Source organism: Mesoplodon densirostris, chromosome X (assembly GCF_025265405.1).
Source record: "Mesoplodon densirostris isolate mMesDen1 chromosome X, mMesDen1 primary haplotype, whole genome shotgun sequence".
Taxonomy (NCBI): Eukaryota; Metazoa; Chordata; class Mammalia; order Artiodactyla; family Ziphiidae; genus Mesoplodon; species Mesoplodon densirostris.
The window spans coordinates 33,071,459-33,090,062 of NC_082681.1; the positions used below are offsets into that span (position 1 = coordinate 33,071,459).

General features: G+C 44.4%; 1 protein-coding gene across 1 annotated transcript in view; it reads right to left on the bottom strand.

Moving 5' to 3' along the window:
- The window catches only part of SLC25A43 (solute carrier family 25 member 43), a 36,462-nt gene extending 20,564 nt beyond the window's left edge, over positions 1 to 15,898 (bottom strand). Inside the window, exons 1-3 of the mRNA XM_060087861.1 lie at positions 15,574 to 15,898; positions 8,687 to 8,928; positions 5,055 to 5,227 (exon numbers count right to left, since the gene is read on the bottom strand). Of these exons, the coding sequence (XP_059943844.1) occupies positions 5,055 to 5,227; positions 8,687 to 8,928; positions 15,574 to 15,848 (690 nt within the window). The 5' untranslated portion in view covers positions 15,849 to 15,898. The remainder of the gene's footprint in view (positions 1 to 5,054; positions 5,228 to 8,686; positions 8,929 to 15,573) is intronic.
- Positions 15,899 to 18,604: the final 2,706 nt, after the last annotated feature.

Consider the following 18,604-nt stretch of genomic DNA (forward strand, 5'->3'; position numbering starts at 1 on the left):
GAAATTCCCTGTCCAGCTTGTTATCCAACAGACACCTGACATTGATTTGCTTCCTGATGGACAGTGTAAGGAGGAAAGCTGATGGAATGCAAATGTTACCATTAAGTGTGTTCAGGTCAGAGCAGCCCGGCTGCCCTGCAAAGCTCTCTCCTTATAAATTCTGCGGGCGAACCCTGCCTGCTCCCACAGCGGGTGGCGGGGAGACTGTTATTAAAGCTCTCTCTTCTTGGAGAAGTTGGATTGAGTGCCCTGCAGGAACAAACAACAGCCACAATACAAGTTACGGTTAGCCTGTTGTTTCTAGGTTCCTTACTCTCCGAACTGAAGATGTATTTTGAGCAGGGATAAGGGGGTCGTTAACTAGTCGGTGATCGCCAGCTGCAAGGCTCCCATACCCTCAGGTCGTGCTCAGATAAGCTCCGTTACTGCAGCGACATCTAATGGCCAGAGAAAGCAACACACGTTTGCATTTAAAAGCAGTCTGTGGTTCTGTTTTGGGGAGTTAATAATTTTTTTTAAGTAGGCGGGACAAGGTATTAGTGTTTATTAACTCCTGTAAAAAACACTTTGATCGCAACCGTAAGATTTCACTTCCCGTATCTTTGGACGACATTTATGTTGCCATTCATAACTGGATGCTGATCATATTTTGTGAAAACCATGCAATTGCCTCTTTGGATTTTTTGGGGTTTTTTTTTACAATCATCATGACTTTGCACTTAGTTGAAAGCTTCTTGTTGAAGCTCTGTGTATGCATTATGCATCAGGTTTCCATACAAGGGAAAATATGATCAAATTTACCCCCAAATACCCACTTCTAGTGTACAGCAGATTGTTGTGGTAGGTATATATTCTAGAGTAGAATGTAGTGGTGGCTAGATTACCCCATAAGAGGTCATTGTTCTAGCTCTCAGGTGGAAAAAGGAAAGCTAAAAGTTTACAGAGAAGACTGAAACCTCCACTCTCACATTTAGATGTCACTGAATTTCATCTGAAACCCTTTGTGATATTGTGATGTATACTAAGAAATATATACTTGGTCTTCGTCCCCATTTCTGGCATAGAGCTCCTATAATCCTTGACATTACCTAAGTGATGAGAGCAATAAAGGTGCCTTGATATTCATAACAAACCCCTTTCAACCACGTCTGAGTTTATGTTAATGCAGCGACTTTTGGAAAGCACCTAAGGATGGGGCCTCGTTGCCAGTAATCTAGCGAGTTAACTGGTTTCCTGAGTTCTGTGAGACACTCTAGCAAATTAATTGAATCCAAGGATGGGGCTGTGGGAACCTCTAATTTATACTTCAGAAGCACAGGTGACAACCTGGACTTGACATTGGCATTTGAAATGGGGGACAGTCTTGTGGGACTGAGCCCTTGGCCTGTGGAATCTGATGCTGTCTCCGAGTAGAGAGTGTCCGAGTTGAGTGGAATTGTAGGACACTCAGCTGCCGTTGGAGACTTCCTTGGTGTAGGGAAAAAAACCCACACACCGGAGCTGGTCCTAGACTCTTACCCTTTCTCACTGACTGCTCCAACCCCCAGGCTCAAAGCCCTGGGTTTGAGCAGGATTGCTATGGGGAGGAAGTGAGCTCACTAAACCTTGAACTCTGAATAAGGAACACTAAATTATAAGAGGTGCCAGAAAGTGCTGGTGAGACGCCTCTGGCTCTACTATTTCAAAAAGCAATCCTCAAAGCATGGAAGTCAGTGATATAAGCCGCCTTAGTTTCATCCGTCTTCTGATGGCCAACCAGCGAGAGCCCATTCTCACTCCTGACAGGAAGATAAATTCCTAGGGCCAGGATGTTAAAAAAAATGAATAAAAAGCTTGTAGTATATCATACCTCCTTCCCTCTCAACCTCACCCTGGATTTTTTTTAAGAAGCTATCTTTTTTAGAAAGAGCATAATTATCATATGAAGAAATCAACTTTTATAAGAGTTAACCATATGAAGTTGCCCTTTGGGTATGTCGAAAAGGTAGGATGTTGGCAATGTTATATGGTTCAATGTAAAGAAAGAAGACTGAAGCTATAGGGGAGATATACAGTATTCCTAAATAAAGATAGAATATTTTACATAAATTATTCCAAGTGTATAGGTTGAACATAACTCCAGTCATAATCACAAGGTAGTTCTAAAGTTCATCAGGAAGAACAAATGACTGAGAATAATCAAGGAAATGTTGAAAAGAAGAGTGATAAGGGGGTAGATGCCCTGTCAGACATTACAAGGTATTATAAAGCTATAGGACTTGAAATAGTGTGGCACTGCCACGAGGACAGACTGACAAATCTACAGCTCAGAATACACAGCCCCAAGACAGACTCTAGAACATATACAAATATCTAGGATGTGGTAAAAGTCGCAGCACGGAGTAGTGGGGAAAAGAGATTATTCCAAAAATGGTGCTTAAACAATTGGTAAACTATTTTTTTTAAAGTCAGATGATGACCTCACATCATACCTCAGGTAAATTCTAAATAAAGTGATAAGTATAAAAATTACAACAAAAATATTTAAAGAACTATATAAGTGAATAGTCATATGATTGTGGGATGGGGTAGGCCTTTTACACAGAAGAGCAAAGTTAGAAACCAAAAAATAGTAATATGTATATATATATTTGCATACAAATTTAAAAATATGTATAATAACAACATAAACAGTATTAGAAGCCAACTGTCAAACTGGGAAAAATGCATGCAGTGTATGACAAAGGGTTAATATCTTTAACATATAAAGACTTCTTACCAATTAGTAAAAAAAGCTGAATAGCCTAGAAAAATAGGCAATGGATACAGAAAGTTTACAAAGAAATACAAAGGACAAACTGATATATGAAAAACATGCAATTTGCTTGTAATCAATGAAATTCAAATTAAAGTAATGTGCCAGCATTTTTCAGCTATTATTAGGTTCACAAGGATTTAGAAAGTGATAGTCATTACTGTTGATGGGAGTTGAGATGGACCACCCCACTCACTGCTGGTGCAGGCGTAAACTTACAGCCTTTCTGGGGTGCGAGCTTCATTAAGAGCATTAGAATTATTTTTATCTTGTGGCCCGTATTTCTAGGAATACAGCTAAAGGGTGTCATCACAAATGTGAAAAAATACAAGGGCTTTCACTGTGGTGTTATCATACTGAAGAATTAGAAACAGCCTGAATATTAAAAAACAGAAATTGTTATTTATGGAACGATGGAGCCAGAGATTGAAGTTGTATTGCCGCAAACCAAGGAATGCTTAGGGCTACCAGAAGCTGGAAGAGACAAGGAAGAATCCTCCCCCAGAGCCTTCAAAAGGGGCATGGCCCTGCCAACACCTTGATATTAAACTTCTAGCCTCTGGAACTTTGAGAGAATAAATTTGTTTTTTATTTTTTTAAGTTATGGCACATCCATATGGTGGAATATATGTGATAATTAGAAAAGATGCTCTTAATACTTGATGGCCTGAAGCACTATCCATTATAAAATAAGTGAAAAAAACAGATATTAATTTTTATATACAGTAGGAATGCAATTTTGTGAAAAATAACTTTCCATATGTATATATTATATACTTATATTTATGCACACACACATATGCATACACATATGAACATACACAGAAGTAAAACTATTAATCATCATAATGCATAGGTGTCGGGCTTATAGGTAATTATTATTTTCTTTTTTGTATTTTTCTGTATTTCCCAAATTTTCTATAATCTATGTGCATTTCTTTTTTTTAATTGTGGTAAAACACACAACATAAAATTGACCATTTTAACCATTTTTAAGTGTATGTACATTACTCTTAAAATTAGGAATAATGGCTTTTCTAAATAAGCATGCTCTAAGCAGGCTTTAAACTTGCATCTACGTTAAAATTACAATAACGTGACAATTTATAAATGTGTTTGGACAAAGGACAGGAAAGGAACGCAACCCAGACATGAAAAGTTTGATGGATTGGAGCAGCAGAATTGGGTGTAATTGTGATGTGTATTGTTCTGAAGGCAGCTTTTCTTTATAGGTTGAGATAGGCACTTGCAGGCTTTTTAGTGCTGAGGTAAGTGAGGCCTGGCCTGGCCTGGCAAAGAAAACCATGTGGGGAAGCCGGGGGCCACTGAGATAGCAGAAGGACAAGTTAGAGACATGGGGAAAAACAAACTCAGTGGGGACTGATCATTGAAAATTGGATTCAACTCCCCCAAATTAATATCCAAGCAGCTCTTCAGGAATACATCGATTGTGTAAATCAAGATTTGCCCGGAAGAGGCCAGGGAGGCAGGCAAGCCTGTGGATGTGGAGTCTGAAGGGAGGCTGGCGGAGAGTGAGCAGGGTTCAGGGCAGATGCGAAGCCTTGCTTGATTCTGAGTCCACCGACTCCCACCCCTGCCCTGTGTGGACCTGCCTGTAACCCCCAACCTTACTTGGACTACTCTGATTTTTCTTTGATCAAAATTGGTTGATTCTAGGCTAAGCCAATTCCTCTCTTTGAGACCTCAGATATCAGGCTTTTGTCTCTGTGGTCTGTAGAGAAACTGTGAGTTTTCCTAGGTAACAATTAGGAAAATGCAGGGCCAATCCCACTAAGACACCGGCCCATTTCAAATGCAGTTACTTCCTCAGCAGGGGAATCAGGGACTACTGGCCCCTTGCTATTGATAGTTCTTGGCTTATTTTGGTTCTTTCCAGTGTGTTTCACTGAACTATGGACAGGCTTTGAAGGCAAGGGTGTCCTGTCCTCACTGTGGAGGCCGCCTTGATGTAATGGGCAGTGGCAGCTATGAAGAGAGGAAAGAAAAGTGCTTTTTAAAAGACCTAAAAAAGCAGAGGATGGGAATGGGGAGGTGGCTTGGGCTCAAGTCCATTGCCCTGAGGTTAGCAGCAGAAATGCCACGCAGTGAGGGTTTGCAGAGTGTTTGCATGAGCAGTCATGAGCTCCTTGGAAACCTGGCATTGCTCAGGCTCCATGTTCTTTGCTGTTGTTACCCACCCACAAACACTGCAAGCCATCCCTCCCACATACCCACAACCCCCCCAGACATAATTCTTCACCTGCATCTTTCTCTTCACCGTGTCAAAGGGAAAGGAGAGTGTCTGGGTCACCGCGGCAGCCAGGCAGACATTGGCAAAGTTCTGGAGGAGAGAGAACCGATCTCGGGGTCCATTCCAGATTTTCTCCAGGTTCATGTAAACTAGAAGGGAGCCAGCAGAGAAAGGGAGAGCACCTGAAAAACAAGGCCAGGGAGAGGCTGTGATGTCTCAGGAAACACTGGCTTGAGAACATAAATGCCTGTGGGGGATCCAGGGAAAGTAAACAGGACCGGCTCTGGGCTTGTTAAACAAGTCAGTCCAACTGAAGCAGCAGGCACTTTCTTGGGTGATGATAACGTGCTATATTTTGATACGGGTTGTGTCATTGATCAAAATGCATGCATCAAAAGATTCCCTAAATATGTGTGTACTCTATGTCGATTTTACTTTTAAAAGAGCCATAAACAAATATTGCACTCTAGTTAATGATATGCATGTTGAAGGGTTGAGGGCTGAAGAGTACTGATGTTTGCAACTTACATGGAAATCATCAAAGAATATGTGACTGATAAATGGTTAGAGGGACAGATAAAGCAAAACATTAATTGAAGGAGCTGGTATATGGTGGATACATGGGTGTTTCCCATGTTTAATTTTTAATTAAAATTTAATGTTTTATTAAAAATTTAATAAAAATTAAACATGGGAATGTTTAATTTTTAAATTTAAATTTAATTTAATTTTAAATTTAAATTTAAAAAAAATTAATTTATTTATTTATTTTTGGCAGTGTTGGGTCTTTGTTGCTGCTTGCGGGCTTTTCTCTAGTTGCGGCGAGCGGGGGCTACTCTTCATTGCGGTGGTTTCCCTTGTTGCGGAACACAGGCTCTAGGCACGCAGGCTTCAGTAGTTGTGGTTCGTGGGCTCTAGAGTGCAGGCTCAGTAGTTGTGGTGCACGGGCTTAGTTGCTCCATGGCATGTGGGATCTACCTGGACCAGGGCTCAAATCCGTGTCCCCCGCATTGGCAGGCGGATTCTCAACCACTGCGCCACCAGGGAAGCCCCTCCAATTCTATTTTTTTAAAATTTATTTTATTGGAGTATAGTTGATTTACAACGTTGTGTGAGTTTCTGCTGTACAGCAAAGTGATTCAGTGGTACATATATATTCTTTTTCATATTCATTTCCATTATGGTTTTTTACAGGATATTGAATATAGTTCCCTGTGCTATACAATAGGACCTTGTTGTTTATCCAGGCTGTTTCCAATTCTCTTAACTTTTCTGGGTGTTTGAATTAAAAAAAAATAGAGCGTTGGGGAAAAAATCACTCCCATGAAAAAAAAGTTAGTGGGCGGTACTTAATCAAGTTTTGGAGACTAGGGGGGAACTGATCTCTAGCTGAGAAGGAAACATTCTGTGAAATCTGAAGAGTGAGATAGTATGAGATGTGGCCATATCAGGGCTCAGTGGGTACCCTGCACTGTATGGCAGCCTCACCTTTCTAGGAAAAGATGGTGAGCAAGTAGTGCAGTAGTTGGCACCTCGAAACTTCTGGAAACTTTGGGAGCAATCTGAAGTTTATGCAGGGACTAAATTTCTCCCTCAAAATGAGATTTAAAAGAGGGGCTAACACTAGTGGGGTTGCTCATCTTTAGAAAAACGTAATATTTATTTAATAAACACATTAAAAATGATGCACCAACCCTACATTTTCCTTCATTCAGAAAACATCTATGGAGCTTATGCTATGTGATGGGCCCTATGCCAGGTGCTAGGAATATACAGAGGTGTAAGTAGGCTAATTCCTGGAGATGCTCACCATCTAGTGGGAGAGACAGACAGATGACATATGCCATAGTAAGGGGGCTATACAAAGTGCTTTAGGTACACAAGGATCAGAGGGATTAATTTTGCCTGGGGGAATCAAGAAGGACTTCACAGAAGAGAGAACTTTTCAACTGGGTGTTGAGGAATGAGTAGGAGTTCATCAGACATTGGGAGAGCAGGCAGAGGGAACAGCATGTACAAAGAGAGTGGTGTTTCCAAGAAATGCCTAGTATTTCTAGATGGCCAAAGCAGGAGTGCAGGTAGAACGTGACAGGAGATGAGGTAGGAGGGGCTGGCAGGGCCAGGTCTGAAGGATCTAGTATGCCACAAGGAATCTGGGCTTTTCCCTGTAGCTCACAGGAGTCAGTGAAGGCTTTTAAGGAGGGCAGTGGAAAGAGGTTGGTGAAATGATCAACTTGTACTTAGAAAGATCATCACACCCTGGCAACAGGGCACAGGGCGGACTAGGGCAGCAGAGACCCAAGACTGGGACTAGGTAGGAACCTCTCATAAGTGTCTGCAGGAAAGATGATAATGAGAGTGTGACCTGTGGCAGAGAAGATGGGGATGGAGAAGGGGGCAGACTTGAGAGTTAAAAGAGGTGAAATTGACAACACTTGTGGCTGAAGTGGGTGTGGAGTGAGGGGAGGAGTTGAAGTGATTCTAGGTTTCTTCTGGCTTGGGCCACTGGGTGAAAGAAAGGCGGTCTCGTTCATTAAGGAACACAGGAGGGGGGCAGGTGTGCGACTAACGAGGCTATCAGGTTTACTCTTGACTTTAGTGAGCCAAGGGAGCATCAGGTGAGGGTGTCCAACAGCAGGCATTTGTACTGCCATTGGGAAGTGGTAGTAGTCAGTGGTTAAGAGAGAGGGCTCTGGGGTTATACTGCTAGATTCTTCCACTTTCTATCTGTGACCTTTGGCAAGTCACTTAGCTTCCTCAAGCATCTATTTCATCTGTAAAATGAGGCTTAAATGAGGAACTGTATGCAAACCATTTAGCACAGTGCCTGGCACATAGTAAACTGCAATAGATGTTAGTCATTGTTATTATAGAGATGAGATTGGGAGTCATTAGAGTATAATGATGCTTGTTCAAGCCACTAGCTTAGATGAGGCCACCCAGGGAGGGTATGGAGGGTGAGAAGAAAGCTAAGGCAGGAGCTGGGGGATAGTGACACACAGGGGGCTGGCATCGTCAGATGAGCCAGATAAGAAAGAGCTGCAGAGAGGTGGGAAAGACATCTAGGAGACAGTGGGGTCCTAGAAGCCAAGTTTCCAGAATAGAGTGATCGATCTCATCAAATGCTGCAACAAAGGTCGGATAAAAGGCAAAAGTCTACTGGACTGGCAATTGGGGGTCCTGGTGACCTGTGCACGTGTAGCCCTGGCAAAGGTTCCAAAGACCACAGAAGCTACAGTTGCTACCCTGGTTGTGTTCATACGTGTACCGATGCACGCAGAGACTCTTTCCTGCAGTCAGATGGGGAGTGTGTGGGACTGTCTTCCTATCAATTTGTGCTGAGCCACATGCACTCTGTCCTACTCCCTCCCTGGGATATAACAGACCAGAGTTAGGAGTGGGGTGTATGGCTATGGAATAGAATGAAGCTAACTGACTCTGTGTGGATTGAATCCATATGACCTTGAACTCGGTTACATGGATTTAACTGGTTACAAACAAAGGTATACAATACATTCATATATATATCCCTTGAACTCAGTAAAATGGATTTAACTGGTGACCAACAAAGGTATACAAGTCATTTGCATGTATCAAAGAACACGGTCTTTTCTTGGACAAGGTGAAACGTTCCATCTTACCTAAAATAGTAAGGGAAACCCCTCGATAAAGGGCCAGGAACCCTTCCTGTTGATAAATAGTAGAAAAAGCATGGAGGATCCCCCTGTAAGATGGTTCCAGCATGTTCTGCACAATTAACCGGGTTTTGATGAGGTCTGTAGGATATGTCACGATGGTGGAAACCATGCCCGCAAGACTCCCAGCCATGATGGACCTCCACTGGGAGATGTGGCCCAGGTCATCCGTGAACAGCACAACAAACCTGGGACAAAACAGGGAGAAAAGCCCAAGGGAATCAGCTATGGATTGTGCTAGAGTGCTCGATGCTACTTATTGCAACATTTCCCTGCATTTGGAAATACTTTAAAAAATGAAAATTACTAATGTATTAGGATTAATGAATAACACATTCAATTCTACACATTCAATTATGTTCATATTAATGAATATAATTCTAATTATATAAAATTAGCTGCTATAGTTTATATAACAGCTATAAGGAAGAGATACCTAGCCCTCTTATTTCTATCTACCCTAAGTCCTCACTTCATTTCAAGCATTTCCTCCTTTTATCTGCAAATCTGTCAACCCTGGCTTGCCTGTGGGGTGTAAATGAACAGAAATACTTGGTAAATACGGAACTGGAATGTGCTCCTTTGATTCTGTTGCAACGTAAATGAAATTGCTTGAAACGATGACTTTGAGCATCCCTAGTAATTGAGTTTTAAAAAATATATTGGTTTAATAATTATAAGAGAAGATGTGCCACCCCACCAACTGTCAGGGAAATAACAAATAAAAACGATAACACAATACCACTCCTCAACCAGCAGACTGGCAAAGATTAAAAAGTCTGATAACATCAAGTGATGGTGAGAAAGTGTGGAAACAGGAACGCTCACCCACTGCTGTGAGAAGTGTAAATTGGTAGGTCACTTTGCAGTATCTAGTAAAATTGGAAAAATGCCTACTTTCAACCCAGCAATTCCATTTCTAGGTGCATATCCTAGAGAAACTCTTGCACGGGTACCTATGAAGACACATACAGCGTTGTTTGTAAGTGAAATCGAACCATCTTAATGTCCATCTGTAGGGGAATGGATAAATTGTAGAACAGTGACACAATGATACTTTAGTTAAAATGAATGTGCTTAGAACTATGTATTTACACGGATAAATCGTAAAAGCATAAAGTTGAGTGAACATAGCAAGTTGTAGAGTGACCTATGGTGTATGATAACCATTTGCAGCCATCTCTGTATATCCACAGGTTTCAGGACCCCCTACGGATACCAAAATCTGCAGATGCTCAAGTCGCTCATATAAAATGGTATACTATTTGTCCTCTCGTATACTTTAAATCATCTCTAGATTACTTATAATCCCTAGTACAATGTAAATGCTATGTAAATAGTTGCTGGAGTGTGGCAAATTCAAGTTTTGCTGTTTGGAACTTTCTGGAATTTTTTCCCCCAAATATTTCCAATCTGTGGTTGGTTGAATCCATGGATGCAGAACCCGAAGATACAGAGGGCTGACTACACTTAAATTAAGAAACACATCCACAAAACCATATATTATACCAATCATGGATAGATACAGATACATATAAAAAAGTATAAAATAGACCCCCAGGAAGGTGGAGAGTGGATGGGACTGGGAATCAGAATGAAAGGGACTTCAGCTTTATCTGTAATATTTTATTTCTTGTGTACAAAAAGGATACTTGAAGTATCTTTTAAACTAATTATCTTTCATGCTGTCAATTCTGCATGGTGGGTATATGAATGTTTGCTAGACTATTCTTTGTGTTTCTCTGCAGTTTCACAATTTAGTAAAAAAAAAAATGGCTTTGGGTGGACTTTTCTAAATGCAGAATAGAAAGCCACTCTGTTACAATCCCTCTTTCTGGAAGAAGTGCATCCCCAGTCATGAGGGCCTACCTCGGCAGAAATTGTTCTCAGGGGGCTTTTACATGGTGCACGTTCCCTGGCCAGGAAGCAAAGGAATTTTACTCATTCTTGCTGATAAGGACAAAATTTTAAAAAAGGGCTTGGAAACCAGGAAAAATAATATTTTCTGTTGGAGGGTGGGGAGGGGGAGAGGGAAAGGGATAGCAAGGATCTGAATAAAAAGAAAGTGAACAGAGCTAGGCTAAAATAAAAGTACTGTATCTTTTTAAAAATGAGAGCATCCCCAGTTCTTTGGCTTTCCAAGCTCCAGTGAAGTTGTGTATTTCCTGCTTTTTCAGCTTGGCAGCAGGCCAGGGCCCCCCCTCTGATAAATAAGACGAGCCAGAGTTCAGGTGAAACCACTGAAGGGGTTCTAGGACCGCTCCTTTGCTCCCAAGTAAACACTGGTCGATTAAAAACATCTCCTTCAAGCTGTAGGAAAGTCTGGACTTCATTCCGTCACCCTAACTTAACTGCACCAACTGAAACAGTCATCTGAGTGAACCAGCAGCCTTTTAAAGATGCAGGTAACTAAGCTGGCATTCACCAGTGGGCCATCTGCCTCGGTTTCCCTGCCTGCACACTCCCTCGGTCCTCCCTCCTCCCTCCCCTGGCCAATCAAGTGGCAGCGGAACCTTAGCCAGGGGAGGGGAGACAGGAAGTGGAAATGCTTGGCTGGAGGGGTGGTCTGCAGGAAGCGGGAACAATCTAGAAGAAGCAGGAGTTTGAATGCCAAAAGAAACACCATTCATTCTCATTGCCTCCTCCTTATAACCCCATCCCGCTCGCCACTCCCAGGGCGTTAATGCATTCATTCCCCAGTCACCGAACATCCACACTGTGCCAGACACTGCGCTAGCATTCAGCATAGATCTTAAGAGAGCTCAACAGCCCTGCCAAAGAGATGACTGATAGGGACAACAAGAGAGGCATTAGGCTCTTGGTTCTCTGAATGACTTGATGAAGGAGGACGAGGAGTTCTGTCTTCTATGAGTTTGTTTTATAATGCAGGGTCTTGCTATCAAATATACAAAATTAAAAAGAAGAACCAAAGCAAGTCCTTCTTCTCAGACTTTTACTATACGGAGACAAAGACTACAAATCGTTCCTCTTACAATCAGAGTCAAGGCAGGGCACCCCTGATAGGCCATCGATTACATCATCCTGGTCCCCACATCTTAAGTGCTTGTCTGATTGGGTGGGGCAGCAGTGTTCCCCTTTCTGCTCTTCCTCCCACTCCTACACACTGCACAGCAGCTTGTTCCAGCGAAACTGGATAAGCTGGTGAACAGCAGTAGCCCCTTCCTTTCAGGCACCTGGATATGACACACACCCTGGATGTATGTAGGTAGAACTGCCAACACTTCAACCTAACACAAGTTAGCAGGTAAACACAAGCTCATGAATCGATTACACAATAAGGAAATGGTGTTGGTTATGAGCAATTTCAGAGTTTCAGGGACCCAAACCAATGTTTATACAGCTAGACAAACAGTTGTAGCATAAAGTTGGGTGAGGGTCTACTACTTGATATATTTGAAAGCCATCCATTGTGCTAGGTTTTATTTGTTTAGCACAAGGACCTACCTCCTAATAGACTCTACTGAGTGGATTCTTTTAACTGTAAATCCAAGTAAGGAGACACTTCAGCATCACAATGTTGGGCAGAGCCCTGCACTAAGGAGCTAGAAGACCTGGTTTCAAGCTCCAGCTTTGCCATTAATTGTGTTTGTGGACAAGTCACTGAACCACTCCATTTTCTGAACATTCTGGAGGTTTATGCTTAGTTCAAACCCATAATCATAGGCTGTATCATTACCCCCAACCAACTGTTTTGCAAATTCATGGTCAGGAGGGTAGAGATTAATCAGTATAGTGATGGACCCAAGGTATTGTCTTTATGTAGGAAGGCTGGCACCATGATTAATCAACCACTTTGCTGTCTATCACTGAAATATTTCTTTTTAATTTCCAGAAAGAAACTAGGCTTGCAGGAAAACATTATTAGCAAACCTAGCCTGGGTAACTATCTGTTCTTCCCCTCCCACACATCTCCTCTTCTCCACTCCCACTGTCACCAGCCTATTCCAGGTGCCCCCAGCTGCTACATGGACTAGTACGACGGGTGGTCCTGCCACCCCCCACCCTTCCTCCTCTTTAGCTGTCCTCCACTGCTACCAGGTGACAATTCCTGTTGAATTGCTTTAATCACAGCACTCCCCCATCAAAAATCCCCCACAGCTACTCTTGCATTCCAAGTAAAGTCCAAACTCCTTAATCTGGCCCTCCAAGATCTCATTCCAACCTGCTTTTCTGGCTGTATTTCCCATTACAGCCAGAGACACACCTTATGCTCCAGTCATGCTGCATGCCTTCCCACCTCTGTGCCTTTGCTTGTGGCATTATCTACAGTATCTTTCTCCCCATCTTTGCCAGAAAACTCCTACTCATTCTCCCAACACCAAACTCCGATGGTTTTTCTCCACTGTGACATCTTCACATCTTCTCCTCCTCCTCCGTCATCAGAGGTGTGAATTGCTATAGCACTTTATCGTTAGCAATCACATGCTATGGACACACTAGTCTTATTCTTTTGCTCTGTAAGCTCTGGAGCACAGGGACCGTGCCCCTTTCATCTTGCATTGTCCCCAGCATCATGCACACCATGGTCACTTAATGAAGGCAGAGAGAAAGGCAGCATGAAGTAACAGGGCATGGGCATTGGAGTCAGAAGGCCAGGTGGTGGAGCTCAGCTCTGTCACTGACGAGTGGTGTCGCCAATCTGAGCCCAACTGTGCATCTGTAAAGTGGGCATAATACTTCGTGCCCTGTGGACCTTACAGGGCAGGAGGCAGGTGTTGTAAAAATCCAATGACTGGGCTTCCCTGGTGGCGCAGTGGTTGAGAGTCCGCCTGCCGATACAGGGGACACGGGTTCATGCCCCGGTCCGGGAAGATCCCACATGCCGCGGAGCGGCTGGGCCCGTGAGCCATGGCCGCTGAGCCTGCGCGTCCGGAGCCTGTGCTCTGCAACAGGAGAGGCCACGACAGTGGGAGGCCCGCGTACAGCAAAAAAAAAAAAAAAAAACCAACGATTTACACACACACACACGCATGCGAAATGGTAACTAGGTAGAGGTGATGGATATGTTAATTAGCTTGATTGTGGTGATCATTTCACAATGTATACATATATCAAAACATCAAGTTGTACACCTTAAACATACACAATTTTTATGTCGATGATATCTCAGTAAAGCTGTTAAAAATCCAATGATATGAAGTCAGCCCTCCGTATCTGTGGGTTCCACAACTAACTGCAGATTGAAAATATTCAGGAAAAAAAATTCCAGAAAGTTCCAAACAGCAAAATTTGAATTTGCTGCACATCAGCAACTATTTACATAGCATTTAGATTGTATTTACAGTGATTTACATAGTACTTACATTGCATTAGGTATTATAAGCAATCTAGAGATGATTTAAAGTGTACAGGATGACTATAGGTTACATGCAAATACTACTCCATTTCCTGTAAGAGACTTGAGCATCTGGGGATTTTGGTTGGGGGGCCGTGTCCTGGAACCAATGCCCTTCCGGATACGGAGGGATGACTGTATATATTCTAGATGGTTAGCAGCAAAGCCACAGTACTTAAACCAGCCTTTGAAGTTCTGCTTCCCTCCCCTTGGTACACATTCCAAAGGAGGAGTTCCATACTTTGTGGAGAGCAGAGTGAAGTGGGGAGAAACTGAGTCATTAAAATTCAGAGGAGAACTGTTTACAGACTGCAAGCCAGATGTTGCTGAGGGAAAGGGGGCTGGGGAAGAAAGAGAGCCTTGACAGAAATGCCCCACGATCTCACTACCCTCCCTTCCTAGAGAAAGAGAAGGCAACTCTATTCCCAGGCACAGGTGAAATGAGCATTGGCCTCGAGGACTCAGTGATAAGGAAGATTCCATCGGGCTTGTTTGTCAGCTGTCAGGTGAGACTGCCAGCTCTGGCGTCCCAGAGCCAAAGGCAAAATGCTTTGACTGTTAGCCTCCAAGGCCGACCTACATGGTCAAGGCTGTGGGCTGTGTTTCTCTAATTCTGAGCCAAGGCCAGTCTTCGGAGTTGGCAGTGTGCCCAGCGAAAGAGGAACACGGGGAACATCCCCCCAGCTGCAGAACTACCTGAAATTGCATCATTACCACTTCATTCTTTTAGACTTTGTTTCCAGTTAAAATGCAAATATCTCTGAGCTCTTGAGGAAGCTTTAAGAGTCATCTGGCATTACCTCTTTAGATATTTTCCTAAAATGCAGCTGTTTTGGGGGGAGGTGTTAAAAGCCCAAAGAAGGAGTCCAGGGAGCAGCGAGGCTGGAGCTGCTTGCAGTTTGGGGAGGGGAAGCTGCAGCCTCTGTAGGACCCTAAAGTCCAGTTTCTTGGGGGTGGGGAGCGCCGAACTCCGTGGCCTTTTTGTCGCAGTGGATTGGGCCCTGTGCCCCTACCAAGCACGTTCTTCTGGGGGCTCTGACACACTTCCAGACATGCATCTTCAAAAGGGTCTCTCTCCCAGGCCAGCCAAAGCAAAATTTCCAAGTTGGCGGATGGTGGGAAGGATTAGGGGCCATCTCTCCGGAGATCTCTTCACTCCTTCCCCCCAAATCTCCTTTCGCCCCCTTCCACCTCCTCGCCCGACCAACCCGGTCAGCCTCTCTGGGCCAGAGCAGCGTCCCCACAAAACTGCACCCGGCGGGGCAGGAATCCCAAGAAAAGGTGAAAAGGAAAAGGTGGGGACTGCGCTTTGGAGGCCGGAGAGGTTGCCTTCTGGCCCGAGGGGCTCCCACGCGCTCCGGAAGGGGGCTGTGGCGCGCCGCTGGCCGGATCCCGGGCACCCGGGCGGCATCGGGCCGCGGGACCCCCGGCGGCGGCCTCCCGGGCCCCGCCCACGCCGCCCGTGCCCGGCTCTTACTTGCGGTAGGCGGCCAGTTGAACGGCGCTGCAGGGGAAGAGGCGCAGGCAGGCCACCGCGTTCCCTTTCCACAGGGCGCGGGGCCCCTCGGCCCGCCAGACGCGGAGCCCCGCGCCCCACGGCCCCCGGGCGCGGCCGCGCACGACGCCGACCTGGGCCAGCACGGTGGCAAGCTCCAGCGGCGCGGTGAGGCTGAGGCTGAGCGCCCCCGCCAGCCCCGCGCACAGCAGCCGCTGGCTCCCCGTCAGCCGGCCGTCCCGCCGCCAAGTCGCCATCGCGCGTCCCCGGCCCGCGCCTCAGGCGGCCGGCAGATCGCGTGGCTCGAGCCTGGGGCTCCCGGGCTCCGGTGCGGGGGGCGGGCCAGGCTCCGCCCGGCGTAGGGCGGACCCGCGGCCCGGACGGGAAGCCGGTCCGCGCCCCGGCCGAGCCGGCCTGGGGCCCGGGCGGGGTTGAGGATGCCAACTCGGGGCTGAGGCCGCGCCGGTTTAATGTCTGCTCTTCGGCCGGTACGTTTCTGTTTGCAGTTGAGGAGTCACCGCGTTCTCTCAGGGCCTAGCCCGCTCCACTTCTTGCATCCTGAATATTCAGTGCCCCGCCACCGCCTTGTTTAACACCCTTTTTTCTTTCCACGTTCCACTTCGCCCCCTTCCTCCCCTCGCCTCTGTTCTCATCCCTCCAACCTTTTTTTCTGCCCCAGGAAAAAGCCTTACGGATTTCCCAGTGCAGAAGGAAAAAAACCTTTAACATACACACGATATCAGACACTTGAATTAGGCTTTTCATACATTTACTCCTTTAATCCTCAAAACAGCCCTTAGTAGGTGTGCCCTCATTTATTGCTCTCAATTGGAGAGGCTGTGGGTGTGGCGGTTAGGGCCTGGACTCCAACATGCGTTAGAATCTTGGCTCTGCAGTTTACCAGCTGTGTGACCTTGGGGAAGTCACTCAGCCTCTCTGTGCCACAGTTGCTTCATCTATAGTTTCTTCCTCTAGGGGTTGTTGTAAATATTAAATGAAAAATGATGCAGGTAACACTACAGATGTGCTAGCCACCATTAGATGTTATTTTACAGAAGAGGAGACCAAGACAGAGAGATTGACTTGCTCTAGGCACAGCTGCTAGATGCCATCAGGATTCAAATCTAGGTCGATTTTATGCCAACATCCACTACCAGCTACACTAACATGTCCACGGCGACTGCAGAGTGTCTCTCAACCATTTTCAGTGGTTCTGCGAGCTAAGGGGACAACAGAGGCAAAGAAGGGTTAGGAGTGACTTGGCCAGAGTCTAAGAAGGATTTTGATAAGTTAAAAAATTCCAAATTTCTCCGTGTTTTCTCTTCTTAAAAAGCCATATCAGTAATAATGGTGAAAAGGCAGTCTAGCAGTCCATCAGTAGAAGACATCCCAGGTACACAGTTGCTTTTAGGCTTGTATAGTTATATTCTACATTTACTAACACACATGATGATAAAGGATCCTTTTCTAAACGGCATTGCAGGGTTTAGATCAAGAGGACTTGTTCTACCTATTTATGAAACAAACAGGCAGAGAATATACTTGTGGTTGCCAAGGGGTATGGGGAGTGGGGGAGGGATGGGTTTGGGAGACTGGGATTGGCAGATGCAAGCTATCATATATAGAATGGATAAACAATAAGTTCCTACTGTATAGCACAGGGAACTATATTCAGTATCCTGTGATAGCCCATAATGGAAAAGAATATGAAAAAGAATGTATATATGTATATAACTGAATCACTTTGCTGTACAGCAGAAATTAACACAACACTATATCAACTATACTTCAATAAAATAAAAAAGAAATGGAAAAAGAGGACTTGTTCTAGTTACAGAAGCCTAGCTCTGCTCTCAACCACTGGGGATGCTTATTTTTCTTGTTTTGTGAATTCGCCTGTCTTGCTGTAAGCTAATTTCATGGCTGTGGGAGGTTGGAGAAAGTAGATTGATGACTCTAAAGACCAGAGGACACTGGACTTTAAGAGGGTTTGAATTGGAATTTGGGGACTACGGTAAGGGAAACTTCAGTTACCAGTTCTGTCCTAAAGCACTCCGTTGGACAACAGGACTAGATCCTAAAGGTCCTTAAGAGAGCTCTGCCCTGGGAATGGAACAGTTGATGCAATAACCCCATTGTATGGAGATTGGCTGAACTGGGTTGTATTGGTTTTGTTTGGTTTTAAGGCAACTTGTGTAAGCTTTCAATTGCATCCACCTTGGGAACCAGGTATACCCTTTTCTTTAGCACTGCTGTTCTTTTTGTCTTCAGCAGGAATAAGATGTTCAAGTGAGCCAGAGGCAGGAAGAACCAGTTTAGTCTTCACAGCTGTGGGCCAGAAGAGATCGTGAGTTGATGGTATATTTTAACCTCGAAAGTAATTTTTCACAACAGAAACCTTGCACAGTAAAATGAGTAACAGCAAAGTATTTATTTGCTGCCTTCTGTCTTTTCATGATAATGTGCTAACGTAACACGGTTTGTTCATATTTTACTCAGCCAGAGTCTCATTCATTTGCTAAGCATTGGGAACATTATGTAGATTGATCTTAAACGTAAATCAGTCCTTGAGGGTGTCCTATATTTGGATTGTGATTTGTAGACTCAAGCTAATCTCATTGCCTCTTTTTCATACTTGTTGAAAAGTCTCTGAAGAACATAGTAAGTTAAGGACCTCCAACTTTGGAAAAGGCACACAATGTGAAACTGGACTGCTGTGTTAAAAATAAATTTATGATAACTAAAAAAAAGAAAAAAGAAAAACAGGAAAGGCAGTAAGTAAAGTAACCTTAGAAGTAGTATTGTAATATGAGGAAAAAGGGTGGCTGGCTGATTCAGGCCAGTAGGCAGCCTCCTGTCCTCCTCATCAGGCCTTGGGAGATGCTCACAGTTTTTTTTTTTTGTTTTTTTTTTGCTGTGTTGGGTCTTCGTTTCTATGCGAGAGCTTTCTCCAGTTGTGGCAAGCGGGGGCCACTCTTCATTGCGGTGCACGGGCCTCTCACTATTGCGGCCT